This window comes from Rosa chinensis, chromosome 4 (genome assembly GCF_002994745.2).
Source record: "Rosa chinensis cultivar Old Blush chromosome 4, RchiOBHm-V2, whole genome shotgun sequence".
NCBI classification, from domain to species: domain Eukaryota; kingdom Viridiplantae; phylum Streptophyta; class Magnoliopsida; order Rosales; family Rosaceae; genus Rosa; species Rosa chinensis.
In genome coordinates, this window is record NC_037091.1 from 49,736,719 (window position 1) to 49,749,458 (window position 12,740).

Consider the following 12,740-nt stretch of genomic DNA (forward strand, 5'->3'; position numbering starts at 1 on the left):
ATTAGATGGAGCTGTCACAGAATTTGGACGGAGGGACCACATTTATATGAAATTGGGACTTCAGGTATCACATTGGTACACTTGAGAGTCTGGGTATCACATTAGCCTTGGCACCTAACTTCAGGCACTGACTGTGAATTTTTCTCTTTGTTATTTCGATTTGTATTAGGGTAAAATCCTCAAATAGTACCCGAATTATCACGAAATGCACTTTTTGGTACCTATAAATTTTTAGAGAGTCTAGTGGTACCTGTACTATTCCTCTGTTAGCCCTTATAGTACTTCCGTCCATTATTCCGTTAAAAAAGCCTACGTGGCGGCCATGTGAGACTTATGTGAGTAAAATAATAAGGATAAAATGGTCTTTTCATTCATATATAGAATTATGGTATATAGTATATTCAAGGTCTATAATTAAAAAGTAATTTGACACATAAAAAAATAAAAATAATACCCAATCTAGTGAAGACTTCACTATTCTCGGGTTACTTGGGGGTAATTAATTTAAGTATTTTGTTTGTGTTTAGTTAGTTTTTATAAAAATTTAATATATATTCATTTGGTCAACTAATGAGATAATTTTTTCTCAAACAATTAATAGGATTAACCAATGGAAGTAGTAAATAAATGTAGATATTCACTAATTAAATTCAATTCTAGTTTTTTTTTTTTTTTTTTTTACCAAGTTTAATTTAGTTTTATAAAAGATTTGTAAAAAAAAAAATATAAAAAATAGGATTTTTACTATTTTATCCCTACTTTAACAGAATAATTGACGGAAGTACTAAAAAGGCTAACGGAGAGATATTACAGGTACCACTAAACTCCCTGAAAATTTGTAGGTACCAAAAAGTGCATTTCGTGATAGTTTGGGTACCATTTGAGGATTTTACCCTTTGTATTACACTACTACTTGGTTTGTTATACGTATTACTTTGATTTGGTGAATGTTTTGAACTAATGAGATAATGAATTTGATGCAGCTAAAAGCAAGCGCACAATTTAACCCTAAAAATATCATAGTAGTATAAGCAAGTAGGGATCGTTCTATTCCGGGGATTGAGGGTACACCTGTCATTGTCAAACAATTAAACAATTAAAATTAAAACAAAATATAATATTTACAAAGATATAACAAAATATATACATATTTACGAAAAGGGGGGATTTTGTTTTTGGTTTTTCGAAAATAAAACTAAGTTAACAAAACAATTAAAATGCAAAAACATAAAAATACAAATGGAATGAGAGAACAAAGATCAAAACCGAAACTTATGATTAAAATTGATTCAAACCCTAATATTGTTCATCTAAGTCATGAGAAAGGAGTTGATCATGTGAAACATTCGAAAGCAAATGAATTCCCATTTTTTACTTTTCAATGCTAATTAACCTAAGCGAAAGCACCTAGATTAATCCTATCAAACATGCAATCAAACCCTAGAAAGCTAGCCAATCATGTCATGTTTAATGCATTACACATAGAGAAAGGCTATCAACTCAAGTGTACAACTTAGTATGGAAAAGTCCACCTAATTGCAATCCTCGTTAATTAAATTCGATCTTTGTACAAAACCTTTACTACTTTGATTCAAGTTTACACAAAACGAAAAGTCGATTTCATGTTCTTAAACCTAGCACCAATTATATCGAAACCCTAAGTGTTTGCAACCACATAAGATTAAAATACAAAAGTTATCTATAACGCAAATTTAATTAAACAAACCCACATAAGCAACTCTCGAAGAACAATAATATGAATCTGAAAATTCTCAATTAATCATAAAAATTCCAGAAATTAATATTTGTTCAAACACATATGTCAACTAGTTCATAACCAACGAAATTCAAAGCAAAGGTTACAAAGGAGAATCGGATTACACCGTGAGATGGGGATGGTGATGAACGATTGATGTGGTGGTCTCTTGAATCTCGAAAGCAAGCTTCAAGGTTGGAGATGGATGATGGATGCTCACAGCTATGCTTCTTCTCCCTTGGCCTTGCTTGAACTCGTGGAGATGACTAGAGGATGGAGAAACTCGCGGCTATGCTAAGAAGATTTTCTGATTTTTTTTCTAAAGTGTAAATTGTATGGAGAGGAAGGAACCCTTCTCAACGTCAAAGAGGTGGGTATATATAGGAGCACGGCTAGGATTCACAAAGCAATCAGAAATTTCCACATAGCTTCCACCAATAGGAATTCGCCAAGTAAGCTTTGTGATGTGGTCCAACCAATCATAGAATGCCAAGTAAGCCTTGTGATGTGTTCCAACCAATCATAATTCTCTAAAATACCTCCCTAATATTTAATTGCCGAATTTCCTTGAAATTATTCTGATTTTCTTCATGAATTTCAGCCAACATTCCTTTAGGGAATTTAGGGATGAATCTAGACGCATTTTTAGCTTTTCCTTGGTGCACACATATTTTCCTTCCATAAATATCTCCCTTGAATCTCTCTTGGCGTCATCTCCTTGATTATTTCTGATTTTCACGTTGCCAATCACACCAAATTATTCCTCCAACAATATTTCTTTCCATAAAAGTCTCCCAAGAAAATCTCTCCTTGAAATCCTCAATCAATCATCTTTAATTCCCACGTTGTCACCTTGTTTTTCCTTAAGTATTACACGGCAAATTTAATCCCCAAGGAAAATATATTTTCCTTTTTTTAAAAAAAAACTCTTCCTTGATTCTCTCCTTGCCATGTCATCTTCATGAAACTTCTCATTCCATTTATGAACTCAATTCAGCTTATTTATTCCAAAAACCTGAAAATAGAAGCTTTCTAAAATAAGAAATGGAAACTTTCTAAAATTGGAAAATAGAAACTACAAAACGGAAACTTTCTACAATTAGGAACTTTCCCATTCGAAGAACGGAAACTTTCCTAAACAGAGTTTTATTAAGGAAATAACGCGGAAAATATAGGGAAATAACAGTTAAAACGTCGCATTAAAATGGTCCTATCAGAATTGCAATTATGTCTGGTCCAAACTTAAGAACAGTTGTGTATCTAATGAAAACAAACATTCACAAAATCATATATAGAACATCATCATCGAAATATAACCTAGGTTAGTACCAGGGAAATCAGAATTTGGAATATCTTTGCCATGGTAACAACCGTTGGAGATCCCAGAATGCAATTTCTATAAATCATCATCTCTTTCTTTGCATTCCTATTGTTTGCAAACTTGCAGTTAAGCAATTAACTTAAAAGTAAACAGGTTATATAGGAAAAACTAGAGCTAGAGGAAGGCAGAACTCTTTCAAAGATTTTATGTATATATTTTTTTTTGGAAAGAAAATGTCAACTCTATTAATGATAATAAATAAAAATTACAACCGGTAGATGTAAAAGCTACATTCAAATGAAAAATAACTAGAATAATACTAAAAGTAAAAAAAGGTAACCTATTGAGGATACTAAGAGATGCAATAAAGCATTTGATGAAGCACTGATATAATTCGTGTTATGTAAAAAGTTACAAATGGTATGATCAACCGTACTTCCACTTAAAAATTTGCGTCAAATAGAGGGTAATCTTCTATCAATATAACTATTTGTGTGACTGACCTAGCCTATTACACGTAATATAATACTTTGAATAGAGACCAATCTGCTACCTAAGTAGTCGAAAATTCAATTTCAAAGTGTAGCAAAGATAGAGCCTATAATAAGTCTCATGGATCTCAAATGCTAACCCAAATATAGCAGCAGGCTCGCCCCCACTAGTCTTTCCCTAAGAAGCAAGGCTCAACTCGAGCAAACCAAGAGAACCGAGGCCCAGGCCCACCAATGTTCATTTGGGCACCTAGACAGGCCTTAACCTCGATCCAGACCGGCGATCTGCCTTCCCTCGCCAGATAAGATCCATTTCAGCCCCTAACCTCTCTGGGCAACTGCATGCTTGTCAAAAAGTTTTATATATGAATAGGGTGGAATGGATCGAGAAGCATGCAGTTGCACCATAGTTGTATAGAATCTTCCATCTTTCATAAGCAACCAAGTTCTAAAAGTTGTTTTGGCAGCTTGAGTAGGAAGCATTTTGCTAAATGATGCTTTTGTTGGAAACGTTTTTGAAAAGCACATAACTTGTATTAAAACTCTGAAGTACTTCTCTGGAAAGTACTAAAAGGAAGTAAGCACGCAATGGAGAGTAAAGATTTTCCAATGGTTGCAACAATTTCTATAAATCAGATTCCCCCTTAACCCTAATTCCAAATATGCTATTCGTGATTTCATACTTCAGAAGAAAAAAAAATTAATTAATTAAAAAAAAATAACCACTATTAGAATGGTAAAGTTTTTGTTGACGATGCTTGCAAGGAAACCAAAATCAGATTGAGAAGACATTGATCAATTGAAGAGGAGGAGAGAAGAAAACAACGTCTTCAAACGTCGTGCAAATAAGAACAGAAAGAATAAAAAAATTTAAAAGATAAAATCAAGAAAGTAAAAAAAAAAAAATTTATGCTTTGATGATTCATTAGGTGGTTCACCTAACATTACTTCAAAAAGTGTAATTATGAAAGGGTGCGGCTATTGCCACCCTACCATTTTCTTAGTTCACCCTACAAACATTTGAATTATTGAAAGACTATATTACCCAAGTGCAAAATGACTAATAGATACACTAATTTTCTAAAATCTAAATTTGTACAGAAAACTAAATACATAACCAGTTAATTAAATACAAATACTATTTAATTTCTCATTGGATAACATTAATCTTCTTCTTCTCCACCCAAATTTGAATTTATTACTCTTTTTTTTGTCTTTTTGTTCTCTCCTCATGGTTAATTCGTTATTCAATTCACAAAACTATTAGTGTTAACTTCATCAAAATCTTTGCAATATTCTTTATGAACACTGAAAGTAAAAAATTAAAACACGAAGAAAAAAAATCAATCTTTTCTTCATTGCTCATAGTTGTTAATTTACTAATCTTTTGATATAGATTGAAATAGACGAACATTGAAACTGAAAGAAAATGAAAATAAATCAGTTTATGATAATAAAAACTTTAATATATTTTAGTTTTGTTATTGGTATAAATTAAATGATGTTAAAGTAAATGATAATTGGAATTGGTCTACTCATTTCATTCATAACCCCTTTATATAGGGATAGGATTACAACGGAAATATCAATTACATTGATGATACTAAATGCTGATTGAGCTGTGATTTGTAATTGCTTGATTCCCTCTTCGTCTATTTCTTTGACGAAGGCACATAATGTGATTTTCCTTTAACACTCCCCCTTGTGCCAAGTCAAAGACGAAATGGTGCATGAGTTGTTGCCTCACTAAAAACCTTGCCAAGTAACAATAAAAACCCTGTGGGACAAAAATACACCTTGGTCGAAGGAAAAGAGCACAACGCACCTTTTACATTTGAGTATGACATGTGTGTGTTAGACTCCCCCTGACGTCTACACCTCCCCCTGATACTTACATTAATCTAGGGAGCTTGGAAAGTCTTCACATTCCTATGCTTTTCACATGTTTCTCAAATGTGTCCTTAGGCAATGATTTGGTGAACAAATCTGCCACATTCTCCTCAGACCTTACTTGATTCATTTGAATCTTGAGGAGAGTCTATTGTTGCTGATTGTAGGACAACTTTGGCGATATGTGTTTTGTGTTATCACCCTTAATATAACCTAGCTTCATCTATTCGATGCAAGCTGCATTGTGTTCGTAAATGCAAGTAGGCTCTTCAGTGGTAGAACTCAAACCACTAGTCCCTCGAATATGTGCAATGATAGTTCTTAACCATACACACTCAAGAACCGCCTCATGTAGAACAATGATCTCTGAGTGGTTCGAGGAGGTAGCCACAAAAGTTTGCTTGGTTGATCTCCAAGATATCACCGTGTTCCCATTGGTAAATACATAACCAGTTTGGGAACGATATGTGGGTCAGATACGTATCCAGCATCAGCAAAACCGACCAAAATGTCATTTGGCGTTTTAGTGTAGTGAGTGGCGTTTTCGCCATCAACATTTCCTTTAGGGATTGCAGTTCCATCTGCGGTCCCTCTTGTCTCTCTGTAAGGAAAGAACAGTCCCAAGTCAATGGTTCCTTTTAGGTATCGAAAATGTTCTTGATACCATTCCAGTGACTCTGCGTTGGCGCTGAGATAAATCTAGCTAACAAGTTCACTGAGAATGCAATGTCTGGTCGAGTAAATTGGGCTAAGTACAATAATGCGCCTATTGCACTTAGGTAGGGAATTTCAGCTCCCAACACTTGTTCGTCATCTTCCTTTGGACGAAATGGATCTTTCCTTGCATCCAAACTTCGACCGATCATGGGAGTGCTAGCAGGATGTGCTTTGTCCATGTTATATCGCCTGACTTTTGGACATATGCAGACTGGGGATTAATATTCCACAAACTCGATGTTCTAGTTCAAGACCTAGATAGAATCGAGTTTTCCCAAGATCCTTCATCTCAAATTCGGATTTCAAGTAGCTCGCGGTTTCTCTTATTTCATCAAGAATACCTATTATGTTCATATCATCGACATATACTGCTACAATTGCAAATCCGGAACTTGTTTTCTTTATGAATACGCAGGGGCATAATTCATCGTTCTTATATCCCTTCCCAATCAAGTAGTCACTTAGACGGGTATACCACATCCGTCTGGATTGTTTCAATCCGTAAAGTGAGCGTTTCAATTTAATTGCGAACGCACTCTGTGGTTTAGAGTCACTTGACTTGGGTAATGTAAGGCCATTAGGCACTTTTCATATATATCTCTGAATCTAGATCCCCATAGAGATATGCAGTAACCACATCCATGAGCTGCATTTCCATTCCTTCAGAAATTACTAAGCTAACTAAGTAGCGGAACGTTATAACGTCCATTACGGGAGAGTATGTCTCCTCGTAGTCAATTCCAGGACGTTGTGAGAAACCTTACGCCACAAGGCGAGCCTTGTACCTCAGGACTTCATTCTTCTCATTACGCTTTCTGACAAAGACTCATTTATGTCCTACAGGCTTTACACTTGGTGGGGTTAGCACTACCTGACCAAATACCTGTCTCTTTGTCAGAGAATCTAATTCTACCTGGATTGATTCTTTCCATTTAGGCCAATCTGCTCTTTGTTGACATTTTTCAACAGAGCGTGGTTCGATATCATCGTGCTCTATGATTCCTTGAGCAACAGTATATATCATCAATGTGTATGGAAGATCTTTCTATCAACTCATACGTACTCTCGTAATCCTTTGAGATTTCTTTGTTCTCTGAAATCATTTCAAACATCGGAGCGTCCTCCGGTATTGATTCATGGACATAACTATAATCAGAGACAATCTCATGAGAGGGATTCTATACATTGATGATTGGTTTGTGCCTTACCCACCCTCTTCTTCCTTGGGTGAATGTCAATCGAACCAAGTGACCTCCCCCTCTTCCTTGGGGAGCCACGGCCTCAACCACACCTCCACTAAGTGCAGTTGTAGTGCCTCTATCTGCGGCACCATGCCCCTTGTTGGGGACTTCTAACCTTGCAGACACATTTGCAGCTGGTATATGTGATCTCGTCACTTTTATGATATCAGTAAACGCATCAGGCATCGAATCTGCTACGTTCTGAAGATCGATTATTCTTTTCACTTCACTTTCACTTTGTGAAGTGCGGGGATCAAAATGAGACAGAGTGGGGACAAACCATAAACAATAAAATATAAAGCATGTTGAAACATAATTATATAAATAATAAGACATGCCTAAAATTATCTTAACTAAACATGCTTCATAACCAAATATAATAAAACATGAATAATGAAGTATAAAGCATGCTTAAAAATAGACAACATAAATAAAATTCACATGCTTGATTAAAATCATAAAAACAAAATAAAGAAAACATACTTGATTGCGAGAAAATAAAACAATCCTAGAGCACGCGCGTGTTGATGCAGGCGTGCGTAGCGATATTTTTAGACTTGAGAAAAACTAAGCCGCTTCCTTTATCTTTTTAGCAATGGGCCACAGGGCCCTGTTTCCTTTTTTTTTTCCTGGCCTCAGGCCTGCTTTTTTTTTTTTGAATTGGGCCGACTCTTTTCTTTGGGCCGGGTCAGCTCTTTTTTTTTTCCTTTTTTTTTTTTTTTTCCTTTTTTTTTCTTTCGCGTCTTTTTTTTTTCTCTCTCTCTTTTCTTCCTCGCGTTTTTCTGCTGGTTTCTGGTTCTTTACAGATGGTGATTTGCAGGTGCTGGGATCAGTGAAGGTGGGAGCAGGCACCGTTACACTGGGCTGCGAGGGATCGCCGGGGCTGGTTTCGCAGGCGAGCGCTAGGGCTGAGACCGCAAACAAGGTGGGTTTGCTGCGCGGGGATGGGGAGCAGCTGTAACTGGATCGAGGGCCTGGGCGGAGGCTGTTATGAGCGAAGATGCAGGCGCTTATGCGTGAGATGAGCCGCGCGGGGGGTGGACTGGGTGAGGGGCGGCCGGGGCTGTGTTGGAAGCTGCGGCGCGCGGGGAGGGGCGGGGCAGGGCTGCAGGGCTGTCGGATTCTGCAGCGATCTGCGCTGTAGGTGAGGCCGGTTTGGATAGGTGCAGCGATAGAATTTGGTGCAGGTGCGGAGGCCAGGGAGTAGATGAGATTCTGGTGGCAGCGACTGCAGCGATCGGAGGAGGCCGATCTGATTTTTTTTTTAATTTGGGCGGCAGAAAAGAAGAAAAAGTTTTTTTTCTTCTAGAGTTTTTGTTTTCGACGGGAGAAAGAAACGAATTTGAAAATTAGGTTTTTTTTCTTGGCCATTTGCTCTGAGCGTGCTGATAACGTGTTAAAGTAAATGATAATTGGAATTGGTGTACTCATTTCATTCATAATCCCTTTATATAGGGATAGGATTACAACGGAAATATCAATTACATTGATGATACTAAATGCTGATTGAGCTGTGATTTGTAATTGCTTGATTCCCCCTTCGTCTGTTTCTTTGACGAAGGCACATAATGTGATTTTCCTTTAACAAATGAGAGATTTTAGTTAAAAAAAATTCTTTTTAAATTAGATATGTCATATAAAGATATTTTTGGAAAGAGAAATGAGTTAGATAAGTAAATTTAATAATTGAAATTAAAATGTAGGGTGTAATGAGTAAGTAAGATGAACAAAATAAATGATTAGGGTGGCAATAGCCGCACCCTTATGAAATTATCTGAAGAAGGATTCTGGCATCATTAAAAAACACCATTAAAAATACCCTAAATCTCCTCTTATTTTTTAACCAGAAAATAAAATGATTACTCCTGTGAACAACTTATCTACATGAATAAACTACATCCAGTCTTAAAAATTTATAATCATCACATAAATTTTTACATGGCCATAGAAGCTTCAGCTCTTCTTCTCGTTCTTCTTCGAGTTATTCACATCTGAAGCCTTGAAAGTTCTTTGCAAAAGGTCAGTGGAACCAAGCTTCAGGTCGGAAATCATGTTCGCAAGTATAGATGTCAGCAAGTTCACGTCTGTCATGGCCCTATGAGCTGAACCCTCTAAAGGGATCCTATAGAACTCACCAAGTGCCTGAAGTGAGAGCTTTCTAGAAGCCTTTGGTCCTGTCAATGAGGAAATTAATGGAATTGGTTACAACATAAAACAAGTAACAAGCTAGTAATTGTGTTCTCTTTAGCATAGCTCTTAGCCTCTTACCATACAGTTTCATCACTTCTCGTGCCAGAGGGAGGGTGTCGAGAAACAGCAAGTCATGAGGAATATCCAATGAGCAGCGTCTGAATGCCTCAATCAAAAAGGGTACATCGAAACGTCTTGCATTGTGAGCAGCAAGCAAAACTTGCCCTCCAAGCACTTGGCGGCTTTGGATGTATTGGAGAAGGAATGGAATCAATTCCTTCATCCTATATAAACAATAAATTCTAAAAGTTACTGCCCAATGCCTAATATTAACTTTGTGTTACATCAACAGGGATTGAGTAAAAGAAGAGAAAAACTACAAACCGCTACTAACTGCTTAATTGAAGGTGTTGAAAGATATACATACGTTGGGACATCTGTACGTCTCACCATGACAGTCCTTATACCATGGATATCAGAATTTGGAACATCTTGCTCGGGGTTTACTAGGGTCTGGAAACAACTGTTCTTGCCACCTTGAACATCCCGGAATGCGATTTCAATGATTCCTCCTTTCTTTGGGTGAAGTCCAGTGGTTTCAATATCAAAAACCAACACATTAACAGGAGGCGGCTTTACAATTTTGTCGTCCAAAATTATCTTAGCTTGAGCATCAGAGTATTGTATGCTTCTGAAGCAGTTTGCAGATGATTCATGAGTAGTACTACTAGTGGTAAGTACCTTAAAGTTTTGTGCCCAAGTTCTTCCTAAAGATGCTAATCGAATAGATGGTACTAAGTACCTTAACGTTTTGCAAAACTTGGGTACTTGGAAGTTAGAGTAGCACATGGAGCTTGTTCTCATCATTTTCCCTCAGCGCAACAACTGAAAAGAATCATATGTATCAGTTTTCATTTTTTCAAACATACAATACAACTGGAGTAACGAAATCTAATATTGTAACTTGTAGCTATTTCAAAGATTGAAAATTGGGAAATTTTCAGGCAAAAACAAAAAATGAAGCACATGTCAGTAACTCAAATACTACATGCAAATTCAGAAAATAATGATCAAACTAATATGAAGATTGATTTTAGCACTAATTGTGTTCCTTATATGTATCCGCAGGCAACTTGGTGCATGGTTTACGAAATTAAGAGTCAAATAATTCAGTCCTGCTTTTCATTCAAAATATATAGCTAGTACAATGCCACATACGTGATCCCCAAAATTCAACGAATTAATCAATTGTTAGTGTAGGTGTTCAACCATATTCTTCATGTATAGTTGAGACTCTTCATTCATAAGGCACAAGAACAGGTATTCACAACCAGAGCCCACAAAATGTCATTCAAGATATTAAAACAAAAACAAAACCCGTTACCAATCCAATTGAAGACAAGTAACAAATATACAACAGCCAATACAACCCAGCAAAGAAAACAGAACATTCATGGCACCAATAAAAACATAACGCTGCAGAAACAAAGAAGGAAATGTGACGTAAAGCATAAGCTGCACATATACCTGTTCACCGGGTAGAATCAAAAATGATCAACTGCCTATGTGGGATTTATGTATAGGATGATGATCAAAGTGGGAGTAGTGGGAGACTTGTAGTGGGTGATGGAGGTAGTTTTTTCGAACAGAACAGTTGAATATATGAGAAGCAAGTAATAGCGGAATCCAAGCCATGTCAAGCTACTTACTTTAGGGAGCCTTTGACGTTTCCTAGCTAATTCCTATATAGAGCTCATGCAGGACCAGATGTCCAGATAACCAGATTATTAGGAGCTCTGACATTGACCTGACATATTCTTTCTTGGGCTTCAATTATGCCGGCCCATTTCCCTCTTTGGGCCACGTACTTGAGCATCGATCTTAGCCTAGAGGAATAGAGCTGTAGGGCTGAAAATGAATCTTTCTCTGTAGCGCAGGTGCTGCTGCTTAGCTTATAAATGTTACAGCATGCATGTGCAATATTGTTAATCATAGAAATTCTAGTCTGTAGAAATAAAAAGAAAAATAGTGATCCTACCATGTGCACAAGATGTTTTCATAGGAAGCAACGATTTATGTTGCTGTCAATTGGGGCCTCGATCATTTAGTTTTAAGTCATAGTCGATCGGCAATTTATTATCACCACCACCATCATCATCATGGATTTAATTTGTTGATTCGTCCAATCAAATCGGATCACTTAACGATCGCGTAATCTCACTTAATATATCCTCCATCAGTATTTAAGATGATTGATATATGTATCTTGGTCCTTATGATTACTTGGTCATTTTTATGTATTATTCTCTCCTAGCTAGCTAATAGCTACGTACTAATTAACAAGCATGAAGCATGCATATAATATACGTGAGACAGCTGAAGCTCCTTCCTTGGTTTCATCATCGATCGAGACTGTTACCAATTGGCATCAATTGGAAGTTTGGAACATGCATTAATTATAATTCTTCTATCTGGAGTATAGATAGGAAGTGGTCTGATCTGCTAGCTGCCTCCATTTCCTTCAGGTTAGACAACTTCATAACGAAGCTTAGAACTGATGGAAGACTAAGAGTAGAGAACTGGAGATCGTCGATCTTGTCATGTGAGAATGATCGATAATAATAATCCCTTTAATCAATTCTGCAGTTGGCCAAATGTAATTTGACATGGCAAACACATGCATGCATGAGAAAGATTATATCTCAGCTAGCTAAGCGGTATTCCCATCTCTCACATGACTGTAAGTCCATGTTGCCAACTTGAGAAAGATTTTATATATTCTTCCTCCCATTATCTCTCAACACAAACCCTGAAGTAAGCAAATTATAAAGAAATTGACAAATTGATTGTTTCTCTCATTCTCTATTCTAAAGCACGGGGGAGCCCATGAATATTGATCAGTTTCACTCTAAGGTGCGTTTGCATGAGAAAATTATAAAATCCGTAGAAATTTATAAATGGTGGAATCTTTAACTCTATCAATATAAAATTCTATTAATTGCAATTTTTATTGTTTGGTTGCATCTATTTAGGATTTGAAATGTATAATAAATTAAGAAATTTTAAAACAAATAAAAATTGAAAATTGAAAAAAGTCTTGTTTTGAAAATAAAAATTGAATACTGTAAAGAAAT

At 36.4% G+C, this 12,740-nt stretch overlaps 1 protein-coding gene across 2 annotated transcripts; it reads right to left on the bottom strand.

The window, feature by feature from the left end:
• Window positions 1–9,291: 9,291 nt before the first annotated feature.
• Window positions 9,292–11,240, bottom strand: LOC112199476 (exonuclease DPD1, chloroplastic/mitochondrial). 2 transcript variants are annotated; one of them, XM_040517743.1, is made up of 4 exons: window positions 11,134–11,240; window positions 10,034–10,491; window positions 9,685–9,890; window positions 9,292–9,590 (listed from the first exon to the last, which is right to left on the bottom strand). In XM_040517743.1, exons 2-4 carry the CDS (start codon window positions 10,471–10,473, stop codon window positions 9,370–9,372), a joined length of 867 nt encoding a protein of 288 aa, XP_040373677.1. In that variant the 5' UTR covers window positions 10,474–10,491; window positions 11,134–11,240; the 3' UTR covers window positions 9,292–9,369. The 2 variants fall into 2 exon arrangements, with proteins under 2 accessions (XP_040373677.1, XP_040373676.1); XM_040517742.1 differs by having other exon boundaries at window positions 10,001–10,491.
• Between the last annotated feature and the right edge of the window lie 1,500 nt (window positions 11,241–12,740).